At 35.1% G+C, this 21,513-nt stretch overlaps 1 protein-coding gene across 1 annotated transcript; it reads right to left on the bottom strand.

Annotated features, from left to right (window-relative positions):
* Window positions 1–3,102: 3,102 nt before the first annotated feature.
* Window positions 3,103–8,868, bottom strand: LOC135147893 (uncharacterized). The gene is made up of 4 exons (XM_064081929.1): window positions 8,370–8,868; window positions 7,711–7,898; window positions 6,251–6,925; window positions 3,103–3,162 (listed from the first exon to the last, which is right to left on the bottom strand). The coding sequence occupies exons 1-4, from the start codon at window positions 8,866–8,868 to the stop codon at window positions 3,103–3,105; spliced, it is 1,422 nt and encodes a 473-aa protein (XP_063937999.1).
* Between the last annotated feature and the right edge of the window lie 12,645 nt (window positions 8,869–21,513).

Below are 21,513 nucleotides of genomic sequence, written 5' to 3'. Positions count from 1 at the left end.
ATAGGTAGTGAAGGAACAAATTGTCCTTCGGATGCCTGTGAAGGCAGATGTACTTGCAAGCTGCCAAGTAGTCCCTGATCAATAAAGAAAGAGTGATCAGAAAAGTTTTCATTAAACATGTTTTGAAAATCTGTGCACTCATTAAGTGTAGTAACAAAAGGATCAGGTTGAGTGTTTACTAGCGTGAGTGCTAGTGATGTGCTTGACTCTTTACAGGGTATCGCGGTAGGACGGCAAATTTCAATAAACGCATCCTGTTGAGAGAATGAATCTAGAGACTTTATATTTACCATTTCAGTATCCAAATCCTTTTGGGAGGAAATGGATGCGGCTGCAGTTGTCTCAGGTTCATCCACCCTTAGCTTCTTATGAGACAGAGCTGCGGGTTCACGAATCATAGCACTCCCACTCCGTTTCCGGGCTACCTTCTTAACAACAGGTGTAGTAGTGTTGGTGGAAGTGTTTGACGAAGAACCAGAGGTTGAAAAGAATTCATCAGCTGGGTTATGAACCTGGGTGTTTTCAGGTTCAATGCTGGTAGTCTGACACACAAAACCAATTTCACAATCATAATCTGATACATCAACAGTAAAATTAGATGACAAGTTAGAAAGTACCTCAGCTACCTGTAAGTCGTCACGAAAGTTCTGTAGCTCAATGTCGATGTCAGAATCAGCTGGCAGTGGCTGAGAGGTTGATTGTGTTTGGAGGAAGTATTGTGTTTGGACATTTGAGGGTGTAGGTTCAGATTGTGATGGAAGGATAGATGATTGTTGTACAGGGAAGAAGTTGTATTGAGGTGGTTTTGTTTTAGGTGGTGGTGAAGGGTGATGTAAAGGTGATTGGTGAGGAGATTGGTATGGAGAGTAGTGTGAGGATTGACTAGAGGATTGGTAGTCTTGGATGAGAAGAAGTGGTGGAATGTGATGTTGTTGTTGCATCTCTTGTGGTTCTGGTTGTTGTTGAGGTTGTTCTTGTTGAGGTTGAAATGGTGGAAGTGGTTCTCCTGGTTGAAGTTGTTGCAGTGGTTGAGGAGGTAGTGCCACTTGTAGCTGATATGGCTGTAACTGTGCATTGAACTGTTCCAGCATAAAAGGAGTGACAGTGAGAGGAACCCGATTATGTTTCTTTGCAGCAGTAAGTATGGTCATCAGCTTAGTACAAGACTTAGATGTAGGAGCCACTGGTGAGTTCATGTAGAAGATCTTGTCTTCTTGAGACATCTTGTCATTCAAAAACAACATAAAGAACCTTGGATAAAAGCAGTCAACTCTGGCATTGTTTTGCACATTCCGATTCATTACGGGACCAAGCTTGTTGATAATAACCTTCATAAGAATCTCCCCAAAATTGATAGGACGATTATGCGCACAACAGAATCCAAAGACCTGTAGAAGGGAAGATATATTATCAAAATTTCTCCGGTCAGTGGGAGCAAATACTTTCGCAAAAGTATCAAAGTACAGATCCCACTCAGCTCTTAGGTTGCCCTTAGACATCTTTGACAGCTGGATTTCCCCTTGGTAGTGGATTGTCTGAAAGAAGTGAGTCAACTCATGGTCAGACGGAACCTCAGCAAAATTATTCCTCGGGAATTCAAGTATTCTGTTCACATCATCCGTAGTAATTGTGATTCGCTTGCCTCCTCTAATTTCACCAATGATCTTGTAATTGTCCAAAGTAGTTAAATTAACTGCAGTGGAATAAAAGTCATAGAGGGGTTGCACTTGAATGTCTGCATAGGCAGTAATGGCCGTGCTGACTAAACACTGTTCATTCAGAAAACGAATCCATGGTCTGAAGCGACGCGAGCAAGAATCGGGATCCAAGTATCCATAATAGTTAGTCTCCTTAATTTTGAATTGACCATTCATTTTTATAATTAAAAATTGAATTAAGCGAGAATTTTTCAAATAAAAAGATAATTCTCAAATATCTCGCAAATTTCAACTAATAATTAATGGACAATTAATTAATTAGTGAATGGTCCAAAATTCAATTTAGTCCAATAATCACCAATAACCAAACGCGGTCTTAAGTCCACAAACTCCAAAATTTCCAACTTGAGCTTAGTGTGCCAAACAAACCCTTAAATCCAGACAAGTCCTTATCAAATAACCACAAACAAACACAGCCTTAAAATTAAAAGTAACCCAAGAAGTATCCAAAGCACCCAAACGCAGCCTTAAGATTAAAACCCCCCCAAATCAGATTACCAAAAACCAGATTAACATTCAAAAGCCCGAATAAAACTAAAAACCCCAATTTCAAGTCCAAGAACCCTAATTATACTAAATCAGCAGCAGACCAGACGGATTAAACAACAGCAAATCGGCTGAAAATCAGTCCCCAAACGTTGTTAAGCATACAAAACACCGATTAAAACAAAAAGCCCCAAATCAAGAACTAAAGAACCCTAACTCGGTAACCCCTAATCACAACCAACAGTTCGATTTCGACACTCAAATCACAACAGATCAAACCCAGAAAACGACGAGCAGACTCAATGCAAGGGGTTCGATTTCGTCACGTAAACACACAGGAAGAAACCCAGACACTGAAGCGATCTTGACACAAACAAACACCCGACGAAGTGACTCAACGAAGCTTCGATCAAACCCAGGCGAAACTCTCGAAAATCTGATGAAAAACCGGCAGCGATTCGGCTGTTGTTCAAGCATAACCTTAAACCCAGCAAGCCTTTCAGCTTGAAATCGAAGGAACAAGCAAGTTTTTTCGGGAGAAACTTGAAAACCAGAGCAGTTCGTGAGTATATGTTGCAGTGTACTGGTGTGATTAGCGAAGAAGAGGAGTGTATGTGATGATCGATGAAGATGAAGATGTGCGGGCTAGCAAGACAAAGGGTCGAGTTGTCTGGGGGGTGTGTGATTTTAAAATGATTAAGACAAATGAATAGTATACAGGGGAGTTGTGTAGATGTAGTGTGTGTGGGAAGATATAACTCGGGTAAGACAATATTCGATATTGTCTTACCGAGTCGTGTGAGTACAGCGCGTGTAGGTGTTGTAATGACAAAAGAACTCGTTGTCTTACGGGTTTAATAAGTGGCGCGCGAGTGACTAAGCAGTACTAGGGGAGTGATCAATACCCGGTCAAGACAACTAAACCATTTGTCTTGTCGAACGAATGAGTTGAACCAGGCTGTGTGTAGGACAAGTAAAAAAATGAAAAGATAAATGTCGTACTCGGCCAAAAACAGCTAGCCAACCGAAATACTATAAATATATAACTGTGTTTCTTTGTGTTTTGTTTTTTTTTTTGATTAAAAAAAAATTAAAGATAAAACGTTTTTAATAAATAAAAACTAAAATAAAAACAATAATATATATTACACAAATATTTTATAAACTCCAACTTTAATTAAATATAAATATTTATGAACTTAACTTTAATTCAATAAAATGAATTAACTTAAATTCTAATATTTATGCTTATTTAATTTTGAAAAATACAAAATAATTACAAATAATTATCTAGATGCTTATTAAATAATACAGGGGAGTACGCAAGCATTTAGAAAATTACAAACTAATATACAAACATGCATAATTACACAAAATATTATCAGATAATTTACAGGTTATCATATAAAGTCTAATAACATAAATATAATTACACAGAAAATTCACAAAATTATATAAAAACATATAAAGCATATGAAAAATATATACAATGAGAACTATGTCATATTTAACATCCCTAGCTCACAAACCAACTTAGAGAAAGTGGATTCATCAAGTGGTTTAGTGAAGATGTCAGCAATTTGCTCAGTCGTGGGTACAAAATGTAACACCACTGTACCATTCATGACATGTTCTCGAATAAAATGATACCTGATATCAATGTGCTTGGTCCTTGAATGTTGAACTGGATTGTTGGAAATGGCTATGGCACTTGTATTGTCACAAAATATAGGAATTTTGTTTACTACAATACCATAATCATTTAATTGATTCCTGATCCAGAGTATCTGAGCACAGCAGCTACCAGCAGCTATATACTCAGCTTCAGCAGTAGAAGTAGACACGGAGTGCTGCTTCTTGCTGTACCAGGAAACCAACCGTCGTCCTAGAAATTGACAGCTTCCAGACGTACTCTTCCTATCAATCCTGCATCCTGCATAATCAGAATCTGTATAGCCGGTTAAGTCAAAACCAGTATTCTTAGGGTACCAAATACCTAAGCCAGGTGTACCCTTAAGATATCTAAAGATTCTTTTGACGGCTATAAGATGTGATTCCTTAGGATCAGCTTGGAACCTAGCACACAAACATGTTGCAAACATAATATCTGGCCTACTAGCAGTGAGATAGAGTAATGAGCCAATCATACCTCGATAGCTTGAGATATCAACTTTCTTACCAGATTTATCCTGGTCAAGCTTTGTGGCAGTGGCCATGGGTGTCTTTGCCGGTGAAGAGTCTTCTAGATTGTACTTTCGCAGAAGATCTCTAACATACTTAGATTGGCAAATAAAAATACCATCTTCCTTTTGGCTTACTTGAAGACCAAGGAAGTAGGACAGCTCACCCATCATATTCATCTCGTAATTACTCTGCATTAACTTAGCAAATCTCTTGCACAAGTCATCGTTAGTAGAACCAAATATAATATCATCAACATATATTTGAACAAATATCATATTATTATCATGCAATTTGTAAAAGAGAGTTTTGTCTATGACACCTCTAGTGAAATTATTTTCAATTAAAAACTCAGAGAGGGTGTCATACCAGGTTCTTGGTGACTGCTTGAGGCCATAAACAGCTTTGAATAAGAAGTAAACAAAGTCAGCAAATTCTGAATTTTCAAAGCCAGGAGGCTGTTCAAGATATACTTCTTCTTCAAGCTTTCCATTCAGAAATGCACTTTTCACATCCATTTGATAAACCTTGAAGTTGGAGTGTGCAGCAAATGCAAGAAATATTCTGATGGCTTCAAGACGAGCAACTGGAGCATAGGTTTCATCGTAATCAATTCCTTCCTCTTGGGAATAACCTTTTGCAACCAGTCTGGCTTTGTTTCTCACAACAATGCCATCACCGTCTAACTTATTCCGGTAGACCCATCTAGTTCCAATTATAGACTTACCCTTAGGCCTTGGAACCAGGGCCCAGACTTCTTGTCTCTCAAATTGATTGAGCTCTTCTTGCATGGCAAGAACCCAATCAGGATCCGCAAGTGCTTCATCTATTTTCTTTGGTTCTAATTGAGATAGAAAACCAGAAAATAAACATTCATTAGACGTAGCACTTCTAGTCTTTACACCAACATCAGGATCACCAATAATTAAATTAAAGGGATGATCTCTGCTCCAGATCCTTTCCCTTGGAAGATGTGATCTTGATGATTCAGTAGTATTGTCATTATGCTGAAATGTGTGACTAGTTGATCCATCAGCTCCCCCTGAGTTGCTGCCAGGATGACTTGATGATCCACCACTAGCATTAGTGGAATCTCCAGTATTTCCACCATTTCCTCCACCATTGCCTGGATCATCACCATTATTGTTGTCATCTCCTGTTGCAACCTTAGGTGGCATATCATCATCTGAATCAGAATCTGAATAGTTGTCAAACTTCAGAGACTCGGATGGATCAGCAGATTGTAGACTTGGGAGTTTAGTGTCATCAAATGTTACATTGACACTAACTTTCACTGACAGAGTGTCAATCACAAAAACTTTATAAGCTGTATTAGTGTACCCAACAAAAATAGCTTCATATGCCTTTGTTTCAAACTTGTTCAAATGCTCTTCTCCATCCTTGAGAACAAAGCATTTAGCTCCAAAGACATGAAGATGTTTGACATATGGTTTCTTGTTGTTAAACAGCTGAAATGGAGTTTTCATGTGATCCTTATTGATCAAAGTTCGATTCTGGGTATAACAGGCAGTGCTCACAGCTTCAGCCCAAAAGTACAAAGGAAGCTTTGCTTCAGCAATCATTGTCCTTGCAGCTTCAATCAGTGTACGATTCTTTCTTTCGACGACTCCATTCTGTTGAGGAGTCCTTGGTGCTGAATACTGTCTGTTAATTCCTTTTTCAGAGTAATAGTTGACCAAATTTTGATTCTTAAACTCCGTACCATTATCTGACCTTATAGCTTTTACAGGAACACCCTTTTCTAATTCAACTTTCTTGATATGATTAATTACTGTCAGGGGAGTTTCATCCTTGGAAGATAGGAAGTAAACCCAAGTAAATTTTGAGAAGTCATCCACAATAACCAAAGCATATCTTCCTCCATCAATTGACATAACATTCACTGGGCCAAACAAATCCATATGCAATAGCTGCAATGGATCAGTGATGCTATTGATGGTCTTGCTTTTGTGAGATGCTCTCTTTGCTTTTCCTTTCTGACAAGCTTCACAGATATCATCAGTTGTAAATTCTAGGGAAGGCAATCCTCTCACTAGATCTCTCTTGACCAGAGAGTTCATAGTTTTGAAGTTGAGATGAGAGAGCTTCTTATGCCATAACCAACTATCTTCAGCAGATGCCTTTGCATAAAAACACTGTATTGCATTTCCTGGTCCAGAAGATAAGTCAGCTACATAGATATCACCTTTCCTTATGCCAAATAGTGAAGGACGTTCATTCTTGATATGTCTGATTGTACATGTCTCCTTTTCAAAATGAACAGAGTATCCCTTGTCACAGAACTGACTGATACTGAGGAGATTATGTTCAAGTCCTTCAACTATAGCAATCTCTTCTATGATGATCTTTCCAACTTTGTACTTGCCATATCCTACAGTTCGACCTTTGCTATTGTCAGCAAAAGTAACTGAAGGGCCAGTTGTCTCTCTTACTTCTGTCAGCAGGGAATTCATGCCAGTCATGTGCCTTGACGCTCCACTGTCAAGCACCCAAACAACTCGTACAATTCCTCCGGCACCCTGCACAAGACAACTGATTAAACAATCTTTCGGACCCACACTTGATTGGGTCCAGCATACTTAAAGAATTGATTTGTATCTGGTAAGACAACAGAGCCTTTTGGACTGACATTCGATTCTGACTTGACTGAACTTACTTCCTTAACAACAGCCTTGTAAACTTTCGTTTTAGGCTTTGGAACATAAGTCTCCTTCCTAACACGAGGAGGACTAGCAGTCTTTGCCCTAGCATGCTTGCAGTTTGTGTGTTGTCTTGGGGATGTGTTTTCATTTTTAGCATGCAAATTTCTAAAATAAGCAGACATAGTATTGAAAGCACAAAGCATACAGTTATCAACACCACAATATTTATGACATGCATCAAAAACATGGGCAACAGGAATATCATTCACAACAGTAGGAACATCAATAGATTCTACTCTAACTTTGTTGACAGATTTGAAGTTCTCAGTAGAATTGCATCTATTGTCTATGTTCTTACTATTCATAAAATTATTAGGCTTGTTGAATTTTGTTCTTTCTGAGTTGACACCTAAACCAGCATTAGGCAACCTAACATTGCCTTTCACTTTTATTGGTTTCAGTGATGTCAGGATCTCATCTCTCTTCTCATTACTCTCTTTCAGTTTAAGGTCTTCCTGTTTGAGTTCATAGTTAATGACAATAGGTGTCTCTAACAGGGGTTCAGCTTCTGAGGATTTAAACAGTGGTTGAGGGGAATCTTTCAAAACAAAAGGTATCCCTCTTTCCTCAGCACTCTTCTTAAAAGGAGTAATGTTACTAGCCTTGCCTACAGATTTGTTATAGTCATAACCTATTCCAACAGTTCTGTTAATCTCCTGTTGATCATTTATCTCTTTGACTAAAGTGGAGGCATCCTTAAAGGCTTTACACCTAATTCTTTCTTCTTCTACCTGAAGTCTTAAAGCAGTTTCACTCTTTTCTAAAACTCTGACTTTAGCAAATTGATGTTCTAAATCCATAGTCAGTTTTTCAATTTTAGGCTTTAATACTTTCATCTCATTCATTTTATAATCATGAATTTCTAAGACTAAAGCATTATTTTTAAGAATGGCAGCTTTCAACTTTTTAATAGCATCATCTCTATCTAATCCCAATTGCATAAAAAGTTTAGGGCATGTAGGATCTACCAGAGAGCTTCCAGCATGAGGAGGTGAAGATGATGCAGATCTAGCCATGAAAGCAACATTTCCAAGCTGCTCCTCTTCATCACTATCCGTATCATCCCAGCTTTTCCCTTCTGCTAGATATGATTTGTTCTTGAAGCTTTGACTTCCAGAAGTACCCTGATGCTTTTTCACTAAGGCATCATACTTGTGCTTCAGCTCATCATAGGAATCTTTTCTCTTTCCTTGAACCTTGGGTTGCTTGCACTCAGTTGCAAAGTGTCCAGGTTCACCACAGTTGAAACATTTAAACTTACTTCGATCAACCATTCCAGTCTTGTATCCTTCTTTGTTGGAAGAAGATGAAGAACCTCCCTTTTGAAACTTGTTAGCAAAGGGTTTGTATTTGTAAGAAGGGTTCTTCCTGAATCTCATGTTTCCAAACTTCTTGGCAAACAGTGATAGAGATTGATCTACTAATTGCTCCAACTCTTCCATTGTGTAGAACTCATCATCACCACTAGAAGAAACAGTCTGACCCATCTCAGGCACAACAAATTCCTGAATGGTTTTAGAAGGAACAACAACATCCTTCTTTTCTTCCAGTTGAGGTGTTTCAACAATTAAAGCTCTCGAGTTCCCAAGTGTTTTACCCCAGCCATATCTCTGCTTTGTCTGAACTTGTTCAAGTTCATACGTTTTTAAAACCCCGTAGAGTCTCTCCAGAGATATCTCATGCAGATCTCTGCTTTCCCTGATTGCAGTGATTCTGTGTTCCAGATGTTCAGGAAGTGTTAAGAGAAACTTCAGATTCATTTCTTTGTTGTCATAATATTTCCCGTTCAGATTTAGATTATTAATCAAGTTATTAAATCTGATAAACACTTCTGAAATCCCTTCTCCGGGATTGGAACCAAACTGTTCATACTGAGCCATCAGTATTTCTTTCTTGTTTTCCCTAACCTCTTCTGAGCCTTCGTTTATGATCTCTAGTGTATCCCAGATTTGCTTTGCATTTGTACAGTTCACAACAGCATTGTACATGACAGGGTCTAGAGATTCAACTAATATTAGTTGAAGAGCATCATCTAAATTCATTAGCTCATTTTCTTCATCAGTATACTCAGAGGGTTCTTTTGGAACAGTTTTATGAGGAATTACCACACCATCTACTTCGTGTGATAATATGACATTCGTCGGAGTAGTAACACCCTTGTTCAATATCCCAATATATTTTCTATTGGCAGTTCGAAGGAATAATAACATGTGTCTCTTCCATAAGCCAAAGTGTTCTTTGCTGAACGGTGGGATTTTAATGCTACTAATCTTTTGTGTACTCATTTTGAAGATTTGAAAGTGTATAGTGTTTGGATGAGATATAGAAATTGAAAGAAAAATAATATAATATTAAAATTAATTTTTGGAATAAAATTAATTCGAATAAAATATTATTTGGACGTTTCAGAGTGTGTATAGGATCTAACACGGTATATTCGTATTAACCGCTCTGATACCAATTGTTAGGTCCGGAAGCGATTGTAGAAGGGGGGGGGGGGGTTGAATACAATCGTCACAAAATAATCACGGAATAAATCTGATTGGAATATAATTTTTTTAATCAGATTTTAATTAATTAATATAACAATGTTTGAAGTCGTTATATAATTAAATTGGTTCAGTTTTAATGTCCACTAATGTTCGTAGAATAAATTCGACATGGTATATTCTAGATTAGTGATTAAAATAACCGGTAACAAAGCACAGTAAAACTGTGGATGTAACAATAGCAAGTTTTAGCAAAACTTGAAAGCTTTTACAAGTGCTTGTGTTTGTCAAAGTGAATGAACACTTAGAAATGAAGAATGGTGGCCATATTTATAGGCAAAACCATTTGAACTACTAAGACAACTAAGGCTTAGACAATTAAAGAAAGACATGATAAAGTATGGCAAGCTAGGACAAACTAGTAGCTTTGTCATGACAATACAAGACAAGGTAAGACAACTAAAAGCTAAGCATGACAACTTTAGTACTTGTCATGATAAAGTAAAGAAGGGAAAGACAAAAGAAAGCAAGGTAAGACAAAGAGAAACAAGGCATGGCATGTCTTTGCTCCATTAGATGGGAGCATTTAGAAAGACAAGGCTTGTCTTTGTCTTGGAGTAGTCTTGGCTTGCTTTTCCAAAGTAAATGTGCTTTGTCTTGGCATGTGATGAGAAATAAGGTAGGACAAAGCATTTAAATGTCTTGGAGTGTCTTTAAAGGAGCTAGACAAAGCAATTGTTTGTCTAACTAATATTGTAGTGCTTTAAAGTGATTTGTTCACTAAATAATAAATAGAATATAATCCACTTAATTAAACTAGTTGAATATATTCATTAGATAAATTAATTCGAGAGGGAATTAATTTACTAAATAAAATATACAACTAATATAATTATATTAGAAGTGAATATATATATAATCTATTTAATATTTAATCACTTTCCTTCTTTAGCAGAGCTTCTGTCTTCTTTGAAACTTTAATAACTTCGTCTTGAATTGTCAGTCGATTGAACTACCACCTTTGTTTGACGTAGAATATTTAATCCGAGTAGCTGACACACAAATGTACTGTCTGGTTCATCTGTATCTAGCTGAATAAAATATTCTTCGTCATTAAAACAATTAAGCTGTGGCTTGTTCGTCGAGTCTTCGTCTTGTAAGTTCTTCTTCATAAATTGGAATCATCTGAATAATAAAGTAACTCCTGGATGTGCCACAAAAGATTATTTGTGCACTGAGGCTTGAACATATTAATGAACTTCTCTCAGTGGACTGCAGCAGCATCCTGGAATTTTTCTGACATAAAATTCCGATAAATCATTTGACGTTCTTCGTACGGATTCCGGTGACTTGCTATTTACTGAGCTTTCTTATCTGAGTTGAGTTGTACCTCTTTAAATACAAATAGGCTAAACATATGCCTTTCAAAGTAATTATTTGCATTGTTTTAAAAATAATCGATGCCCGAAATTGTTATTTACATTGGTCTTTATAAAACCGAGGCCAGTAACTAGTATTGACATCAGGTCTAATTATGTTCTTTTTCGCCATGAGTGTAGTGAGCGTAAACAAGACAAAGGAATGATAGGAGTGGTTAAGAAAAAGGGTCAACTTACTATTTCGGGTTATGCTAGAAATAGTTAAGAGACAAAAGTGTAAGGGACTACAAGACAAGCTTTTTTAATGAGCTACAGAAAAAATTAGGGTTTTTCTTGGTTGGAGTTTGCTAACATGCACATGGTCGGGAAGATCATATCTGGGGTGGTTTTGAGAGATTTGAGGTGGATTAGAAACTCAGGTGAGTGATCGGGGTTGCTTTTCGGGAGTTTTCTCGGTGAGGGTGGGTCCAGTGGCTTAGTTTCTACAGGACAGATAGTAGCCCCCTCCTTCTAGCGCCAAATGATAACGCCAAAGTCCGTCGGGTGCTCCTTCCACCGTGTGCGGTTGTTCTGAGGTGTTGCTGCAGGATGGGCACCTACAAAACAACACCGGAGGGGGGTTTTGACCCCGCGGCGCCTCCGGCGTGAGAATCAGTAACGGCTTCGGGGTTATGAACAGTAAATTGGGTTATCTATGTGTGTGGAGGGTGAATATATGGTGGATGTGTGGTGGCTTGGTAGCTTTAATGTTTGTTTTTTAGCTGAGTGCATGTGTGTGTGTAATATGAGTGTGTAGAGAGAATGTAACCCTTAAACCTTTGATCCTTGGTCTATTTATAGGCCAAGGATTAGGGTTTAAGGGTACGTACCTTGGATCTCGACCGTACACCTGTGAGGGTTGGATGTTTGACACTTGTCCAGGTGTCAACTGTGGAATAGTATTTTGGAATGTTCCCACCATTGTCTCTTCTGTGCAGTAGTTGACCGTTAGGTGTTGTCTTTATCATGTCAGATTGCAGCTTGTTCAGGTGTCGGCTTGGACTCTTGTATCCTGGTCCGGGGGAAAGGTGGGGTGCTTGGGTCCGGGATCATCTCCTGGGTCCGGGATCATCTCCTGGGTCCAGGACCATCTCCGAGGTCCGGGACCATTTCCTGGGTCCGGGATCATCTCCGGGGTTCGGGATCACTTCCGGGTTATGTGGTGCTCGGGTCCGGATTCAGCCAGTCTGGGGTCTGGATTTGGCTAATCCGGGTTATACCCTATCAGCTACATCTACAGGTTCTCTTACACCTAACAACAATATTTCAACTGTCAATGATATCTCCGACAATGCACCCATCATGCCTTCATCTTCCTTGCCTGCTCGACCAACCTGGTATCGTATTTTGCTTGGTAAGTTGAAGGATTTTGTGGTTCTACCGGCATCTTTCCCGTCATCCTATGTTCACTTCACCTCTACTTTGTCACCTTATGCTGTTGAACATTCTTTAGATTACTCAGGAGTAAGAGCATACAAATTTCCTGGCCAAAATTAGTAAAATTGTGAAGTCTCATACGTAAAAACGGGTCTCTTGACTGGTGTACAGCCATGAACATTGAACTTGTTGCGTTGGAAGCTAATGATACCTAGAAAATAGTTTCGTTACCACCTAACAAAAATACAATAGGTTGTAAGTGGCTTTACAAAGTTAAGTATAAAGATAATGGAAAAGGTTACCGATTTAAAGCCCGACTTGTTTTCAAGGGATTCACACAAATTGTCGGGCTTGACTATTTTGACATGTTCGCTCTAGTAGCTAAAATGGCTACTCTTCGCATTATTCTTACTTTGGCTGCCAAATTTAATTAGAGTATTGGACAATTAGATGTCACGAATGCTTTCTTTCATAATCAACTACATGAGGAGGTGTACATGGATATCTCACCCAGGTTTGTGAAACCTGGTCATATTATGCAATGCTATCTTAATCAGAAACTTATTTGCAAGCTGGTGAAGTCATTATATGGCCTTAAGAAGGCTCATCGTGAATGATTCCCTATCTTGTCTCTACCTTTCCTTGATTTTGGTTTCAAACACACATATAGTAATTTAGTCTGTTTGTGTTTAGTCTGGGTTCTAAAATGGTTGTCCTTTTAGTCTATGTTGACAACATGATTCTTACAGGCAGTGATCCTACCTTTATGCACTAAGTTTTCAACTTTCTGTCCTCCAAATTTAAGATCAAAGATCTGGGATCACTCAAATACTTTTTAAGGATTGAAATTGCTCGTTCCACTGATGGTATCTATCTGAACTAGCGTAAATACTCGTTGGATATTATTCCTGATGTTGGCATGCTTGATTTTAACCTACTCTTCTCCCCATGGAACAAAATCACAAGTTATACGCTGATATGGTTTCTCCCATATTTCATGATGAATCTTGTTATTGCAGACTTTTAGGGCTTGATCTATCTTACAATAACACGCCCTGATTTGGCTTATCCTGCTCATATACTCTCATAATTCATGCACCAATCACGTGTTTCTCATTGGAAGGCAGATCTCAAGTTTGTTAGATATGTTAAACATACTTGTGGTCAAGGAATACACTTGTCTGCGTCTTCTTAGTTTGTCCTTAAGGCATACAGTGATGCTGACTGGGGTGCGTGTAAAGATACTCGCCAATCCCTCACTAGTTTCTGTATTACTCTTCATAGTTGTCCTGTCTCTTGAAAATGTAAAAAACAACATATTGTGTCTCGTTCTTCGGCTGTGGCTGAATATCGTGTAATGGCATACACATGTTGTGACATTACATGGTTGGTGTCACCCCTCAAAACACTTCAGGCTCTTAAAGTCACTTCAGTTACCCTTTACTGTGACTACAATAGTGCCCTCTATATTGCTTCCAACCCTGTGTTTCATGAACGCACGAAACACATTAAAATTGACTGCCATTTGGTGCTTTATAAACTGCTGGAAGGAATGATTTCATCTAGACATCTTTTTTACTCTGGAGCAACCTGCAGACTTGTTTACAAAGTCATTGTCTTCTACTCAGCTCAGTTACGTTCTTTCCAAGTTAGAAATTTACAATTTCTTTCGCACTCCTAACTTGAGGGGGTTGTTAGCAAAAGATATACGAGATGATTAACAAAGAAGTTGTCATAATGAAAGATGTCACGAACAATAAAATAATGATACTAATAAACACGAAGGTAAAATTCAAAAATAAAGCATGATCAAATAACTAGAGCTTAGTATTGCACAAATAGTTCTAACTACAAAAAAATATTATTTCATATTTTATTTTTATTTAATTGTATAGTTTATTATTGATAAATCATTTTTTATCATTTTGAATATATTTAAAAAATTATAAAATAATTAAAAGGATCCCGGACATTGCACGGCTATAAGTACAATAAACTACTCCACTCGAGTAGCACTGGTATATATAATCAGTTAACTGCAAATCCTGTGTAATTATAGGAAGCAACCGTTCTTTTTCCTATTTTTACAACAAAAAAAAAACTAATTTAATAATAAAAAATCATACAATATCTGAAAAATAATCGAGTCGAATAAATATAAAACATATCATATTATTAAATATTAATCTAGTCTTCAAGCAGCCGTTTATAATCAGAAATAAGCTGCGGCAATTTGCTAAGCTGGGGTTCTGTAGCTTCTCACCAAAGGCTTCCAATTCCATCTCAATCCGAGCATTTATTTCAGTTTTGATATTTATATTTAATCAATTGTCATTCGGACAATTCACGGACAAGTTCGTTTTCAAAGGAGTGCGACACCACTGGCTTTGACGTTTGCACCATGCCATCACCTTCCACAGTCCCTTTTAACGTTGTTTTATCTGCGCTTCTTTTCTAAACAACATACACTCTCTTCCCAAATTGCAGCTTTCAACTTTCTTTTACCGGATATCAGTTAAAACCCGATTTCAGTTAAAATCCGACACAAATCTGACTCGGCTTATTGTATGATATTTTATAATTATATATACTCACATATTTTATTTATAATAAGAATATAATCTCAGACATCATTCTAATGAGAATGTTAAAAATATGCTTTTTGACATTAAAAGAGACCTATACATGTAGTTATAATTAATAATATAATATAAAACATATTATAACTAAATAGATGCATAAACCTAAACAATGACCCATCTTACTAACCTAATTTTTAAGATTTTGGTTTAGTAGTTAATAAAAAATATATTATAAAACGTTACAAATTAAGGAGGTCTACGAGTCGAATAACAATCGGCTCATCAAACTCGACCGACCAACGGACCATCTGGATTTTTCATGTTTCGACTTTAATAGTATAATGATATATAGTATAGTTTACTTTTAAAGAAATCATTGGAGTATTGAAAAATAATGTTAAAGTATTTTAATTGAAAAATATCACTGGCTATTTATTAATAATTATATCTAACAATATTATATTTTTGGTTTCTATATTAGTAAAAAGTTGGAGTTTTGAACTGTATTTTCTCTCATCAGAGTCGGCCGTCCCATATCCCTCTAACCCTAATCGCCTCCATCCTTTATCCACATCCTCTGCCCATCTTCATCTCCACCTCCATCTCTATCCTATTTCTTCTTATCACAATACTCTCATTCTCTCATCTCAATTCCTAATCACCGCTTCTCCATCTACAATACACCGCTTTTCTTGTTTTTAATTTTTTATAATAAACATCCTAGTTTGTTTGTTTCTTCATCAATAAATCGATTTTTGTGGAACAAAACCTTGTAAAACCCATTTGAGTTTTTTTTTTTTTTGTTTCTTTCTGTTTGAGTTATTGTTTGTGTGTTTGAGTGTCTGCTTTTGTGTGATACTATGGAAATCTCGCATCAACAACACTTCTTTAGAGTATTTAAAATTAAAGTTAATGTATTTTGGTTGAAAAATATCACTGGTTATTTGTTAACGATGATATCTAATAATATTATATTTTTGATTTCTATATTAGGAAGAAGTTGGAGTTTTGAAAGTATTTTATCTGATGAGAGTCGGTCGTCCCGTCTCCCTATAACCCTAATCGCCTCCATCTTCTTATCCACCTCCTCTACCCATCTCCATCTCCACCTCCATCTTTATCCCATTTCTTCTCATCACAATTCTCTCATGCTAATCTCAATTCCTAGTCATCACTTCTCCATCTACAATACACCGCTTTTCTTGTTTTTAATTTTCTATCAATAAACATCATCTTTTGTTTGTTTCTTCATCAATAAATCGAGTTTTGTGGAACAAAACTTGTAAACCACATTTGAGTATTTTTATTTCCTTCTGTTTGAGTTATTGTTATTTGTTTGTGTGTTTGAGTGTCTCGGTTGTGCGATGTGTCTGTTTTTGTGCGATGTATTGTTGTGTTAAGAATGAATTTTACGGTGTACTGGGAGATTTGGAAATCTCGCATCAACGACACTTCATGAGAGTATTTAAACATAATGTTAATGTATTTTGATTGAAAAATATCACTGGTTATTTATTAGTATTTATATATAATAATATTATATTTCTATATTAATAAGAATTTGGAGTTTTGAACTGTATTTTCTCTCATGAGAGCCGGCCGTCCCATCTCCCTTTAACCTTAATCGCCTCTATCTCCTTATCCACCACCTCTACCCATCTCCATCTCCACTTCCATCTCTATCCCATTTCTTCTCATCACAATTCTCTCATGTTAATCTCAATTCCTAGTCACCGCTTCTCCATCTACAAAGCACCGCTTTTCTTGTTTTTAATTTTCTATCAATAAACATCCTCTTTCATTTGTTTCTTCATCAATAAATCGAGTTTTGTGAAACAAAACTTGTTAAACCCATTTGAGTATTTTTGTTTCCTTCTGTTTGACTTATTGTTTGTGTGTTTGAGTGTCTCGTTTTGTGCGATGTGTCTGGTTTTGTGCGATGTGTTTGTTGTGTTAAAAATGAATTTGACGGTGTACTGGGAGATCTATAAATCTCACATCAACAACACGTCATTAAAGTATTTAAAAATAATGTTAATGTATTTTGCTTGAAAAATAACACTGCTTATTTATTAATAATTATCTCGAATAATATTATATTTTTGGTTTCTAAATTAGTAAAAAGTTAAAGTTTTGAACTATATTTTATCTCATGAGAGCCAGACTAACATCTCCCTTTAACCCTAGTCGCCTCCATCTCCTTATCCACCTCCTCTACCCATCTTCATCTCCACCTCCATCTCTATCCCATTTCTTCTCATCTCAATTCACTCATGCTAATCTCAATTCCTATTCACCGCTTCTCCATCTACAAAACATCGCATTTCTTGTTTTTAATTTTCTATCAATAAACATCCTCTTTTGTTTATTTCTTCATCAATAAATCGTGTTTTGTAGAACAAAAGTTGTAAAACCAATTTGAATTTTTTTTTGTTTCCTTCTGTTTGAGTTATTGTTTGTGTGTTTGAGTGTCACGCTTTGTGCGATGTGTCTTGTTTTATGCGTTGTGTTGGTTGTGTTAAAAATAAATTTTACAGTATAGTGGGAGATCCGTAATTCTCGCATCAACAACGCTTTCGGCAGGTCTATAGCTGGTGTCCGACAGATAGATAGTTGGGGTGCGTTTGGAACGATAGTGAATATCACATGTGCTCACCTCTCACAAAAAATATGTCACAGACATGAGTCCTCTAAAATCAGTTTTTCCAACTGAGTCCTCTGAACTTTGCACTATACATGAAATTATTGTGAGGGTCAATTATTTAGCTCGTTTATTTATTTTTCAACTTGGTTCCACGATCAGTTGAGGGTATGTCCTAGGTCTATGAAAATCACTCCTCCTACTCAAAGTCTTTGTATTCGAGTACCAGAAACAGGTCAGACTTTTACGCACACAAGAAGAACAGATCTTCATTCTTGGTAATCATCATCGAGTGCGGATGTCAGATCAAGACAACGTTTTCAAATCCGGTCTTCGGTTGAGTCATATATTTGAGTAAGTTTTATATTTAAAGGCAGTAAATTCATGTCGATATCAAGATGATTTTATCAGGTTAGTTATAATTCGTGAATTTATATTCTTTTTTATTAAAACCTCTTTTAATTATAAATCTGTTCTTAATTTGCATATTTCTTTCTTTTCTTTGTTTATAATTGAGAATGTATCATCTTTCTTGCGAATCACACTGAATTGGTTTTGGATCATTTCTTAGTTTGATGTATATATTCTTGATTTAGTGTGCATGAAGGTGCTTTTTATTAATTTATTGAATTTGAGATATATGATTATTTGATCGTGATGCTTGTTTAGTCTTTGTACGGAAATTTTATATTAATTTTGTTCTTTGGTGATGAGTCACAATTTTGTTAAGATATCCTCATAAATTTTACTAGTTTGTGTGTGTTCCCGTGATTTCTTGATATGTATCTGTAAACAATTTTTTTACTAGTATTTTTTTAGATTACGTTATCAAGGATCATGAAAATCTTTTACAATTATCGTATCTATCTTGATTTTAAAAACGATATATTAGTATTGTTCTTTTTGCTAAAACTTATATTTTAGGCGAGTAATTGTGTAATTTATTTGTCTTAAATGTGACTTTAATGTTTTTAAATGTGTTTTTGTATATTAAGAAAGTTGGTCAATTATTCTTTGATTATAATCAGTTACCTTCTTAATTTGAAAGTTGACTCTTTTTCTTAAGTTTCTAAGATTCAAATTTTGAATTTTTTAAATCATTGCTGTTAATTATATATAGTTATATTTATTAATAACATATAATTTTTTTTTAATATTAATAAATTACTTTTAATATAATGTGTGAATGTGGGTGTTTTACTTAGTGGAGATTGTTAGATAATTGACTACCATTTCTTGGCGGTCAAACCTTATGGCTTGTTTAGTTGCTTTTAATAGATTGAGTACCATTTCTGGGGGTCATAATCGATGGCATAATTGTGCCTTTAAGAGGTAATTTGGTGTCATATTTGATGACTAATAAATATTAGTATATTTTATTGATAATTATTTAGAGTAATATTCTTTGTATTAAATTGCACTTACCGCTTTTTAGCTCTAATTTAAATTATTTATATATTTATACAAATATATATATATATATATGTATATGTATATGTATGTATGTATGTATGTATGTATGTATGTATAATTTTTTTTCATTAATATAACTAGTGAGCTTATATTCATTATTTATGGAATATATATATTTTAGTATATTTATTTTTAATGCCAAGTTTTTGCAATTTAGAGGTTAAATATTATTAATATATTTTCTTTTTATAATTTTTTTAATGATCAAATTCGTAGTCCGTATCTAACCAAAGGGAATCCCTTTGGTTAGATTTATTATATATATGATTTTTTAATTAAATTATTTATTTCGTTTTTTCTAACAAAGTTTAATAGTAGTAGCTCTTTAATTATTTTTATAATTATTATTTTTAGTTTAGTATAATTATTGTTCTGATATTAGTTTGGTTTTTTTTTTTTTTCAGGTTTCATTGGTTTCATTTTCATACATGAATGTTTAATTATCTAAATGTCCGAGGACATCTTTGCATGTCTTTCGGTTAGATGATAAACCTTCTTGAATGAAAGAACTCCATTTCTACGGGTATTGTATTTCGGCACAATTCATCCACGTGAAAGTGATTATGACCAAAAAAGAAAAAAAAAGTTGAGGGTATGTCCGGAGTGAGTCTCTTTCAAAGTATTAATTAAATCCGCTCTAAATTGGGAAAAAAAATAATTGTATTAGTTTTTTATATATATGTCGCTTGTGTTAATTGCAGAAAATCGGTTTTTTAGTTTGAAAATTTTAAAAAGATAATGTGTTTTAGTTAAAAAGGTAATTATTATGTTGCTCGATGTTATTTTAGAAGATTGAGTTTTTTTAGTTAGAAAATATAAAAAAGATAATATATTTTAGTTAAAAAGAATAATTGATTATACAAATAGGCCCGTATTTTGGCCCAATTACTGATCGACCAAATTTTGGTTTTATTAGTACTAGCTTATAACACGTGCAATGAACGAGACCCTTTTAATTATTTTATAATTTTTATTTTTTATATTTCAAATGATGAAAAATTTATTTATCAATTATAAATCATAATTTTTAAATAAATATAAAATTATTTTTTTTAAGTCAGATTTACTTGTGCGGTAAAAAACTGTTGTCTAGTCCTTGCATTACCTCTTATTTTGATTTTTGACTTAGTGCTTATTTAATAGTATTATTGCATTGTTCACGATATCCTTTATTAGAATAAGTTCTTTATTGATATTCTTATGTATCTTTGACATATTTCTCATTAAATCGTGTGCTTATTTTTGATCCTATTGTTCTGTATATGTGATGTCATTAAATTACATTTTGAATGTGTTTTATATTATAATCATTAGGGGTGTTCGCGGTGCCGCGAACCAGCATGCGGTTTGAAAAACTTCCTAAACCATAACCGCACCGCGTAGACCACACCATAAAATTGCGGTGCGGTGTGGTGCAGTTCGTGTGGTTTCTACATTTAAAAAATTTATGCTTTTGAACGATAATATAAATATAATTTTTAACTATATATATTTAAAAGTAAGAGTTGGGCTCAATGGAGACCAAAAACTTTGGAGTCATTAGAGACTACAAGATCTACCGTTAAAATAATATGACAATTAATGAACATGATTAAATGTTTTTTTTCCTGCATTTCTTGTCTTGCATTTCTATTAATGTAATATTAATAATTTACATTATTCTTGTCCTACATTTCTAGTAATGAATTATTAATATTCTTGTCCTGCATTTCTTGTTTCAGTTTTAATTCAAAACTATCTTTATAATTTACACTATTTTGTCCTGCATTTCTAGTAATGTAATATTAATAATTTGTCCCGCATATTTGTGATATATCTAAGTGTTATGTTTTTTCTTGTCACAAATTCAATTCGTTGCAGGACAATGAGAATGAGTTCAGTGCCAATCATAGCAATATCCAACTACATCTTTATTTTTGTATGCAATTATTATTTTTGTATGCAATTATTATTTTTATTTGTTAGGATTTTGGTGATTGAACACCAATATTATGGAATTATTATTTTATGTTATGCAGGATTTAGAATTTCTGCTTGTTCACCGATTTAGAAGTGCAGGATAGGATAGGGAGAGAAAACGAATATGCAGGACAAATATCTGTAAGCCCTTGGATGTGTAAGAAATGGATGGCTGTGATTAAGTATCTAACACCTCCACAAAAATCAGTCTACATAAAACTTTTCTCAAAGTGATACTATTTTTAAATATAGCTAACCATTTTAGTTAGTACCACTGGAGGACAAAACTTAGAGATTCAACAAATTTTTACATAATCATCTATATTTATACTTTTAGCTAACCGTTATAGTATCTCCCTCGGAGATTCTCGAATATAATAATAATACTAGAGAAGTATAGATGTCAAGTTTATGTAATTTGAAATATATTTAATCTGAATCAAATCAAACCGTTGATAAATACGAA

Source organism: Daucus carota, chromosome 7 (assembly GCF_001625215.2).
Source record: "Daucus carota subsp. sativus chromosome 7, DH1 v3.0, whole genome shotgun sequence".
Lineage (NCBI taxonomy): Eukaryota > Viridiplantae > Streptophyta > Magnoliopsida > Apiales > Apiaceae > Daucus > Daucus carota.
This window is presented reverse-complemented; position numbering and strand designations above follow the sequence as displayed.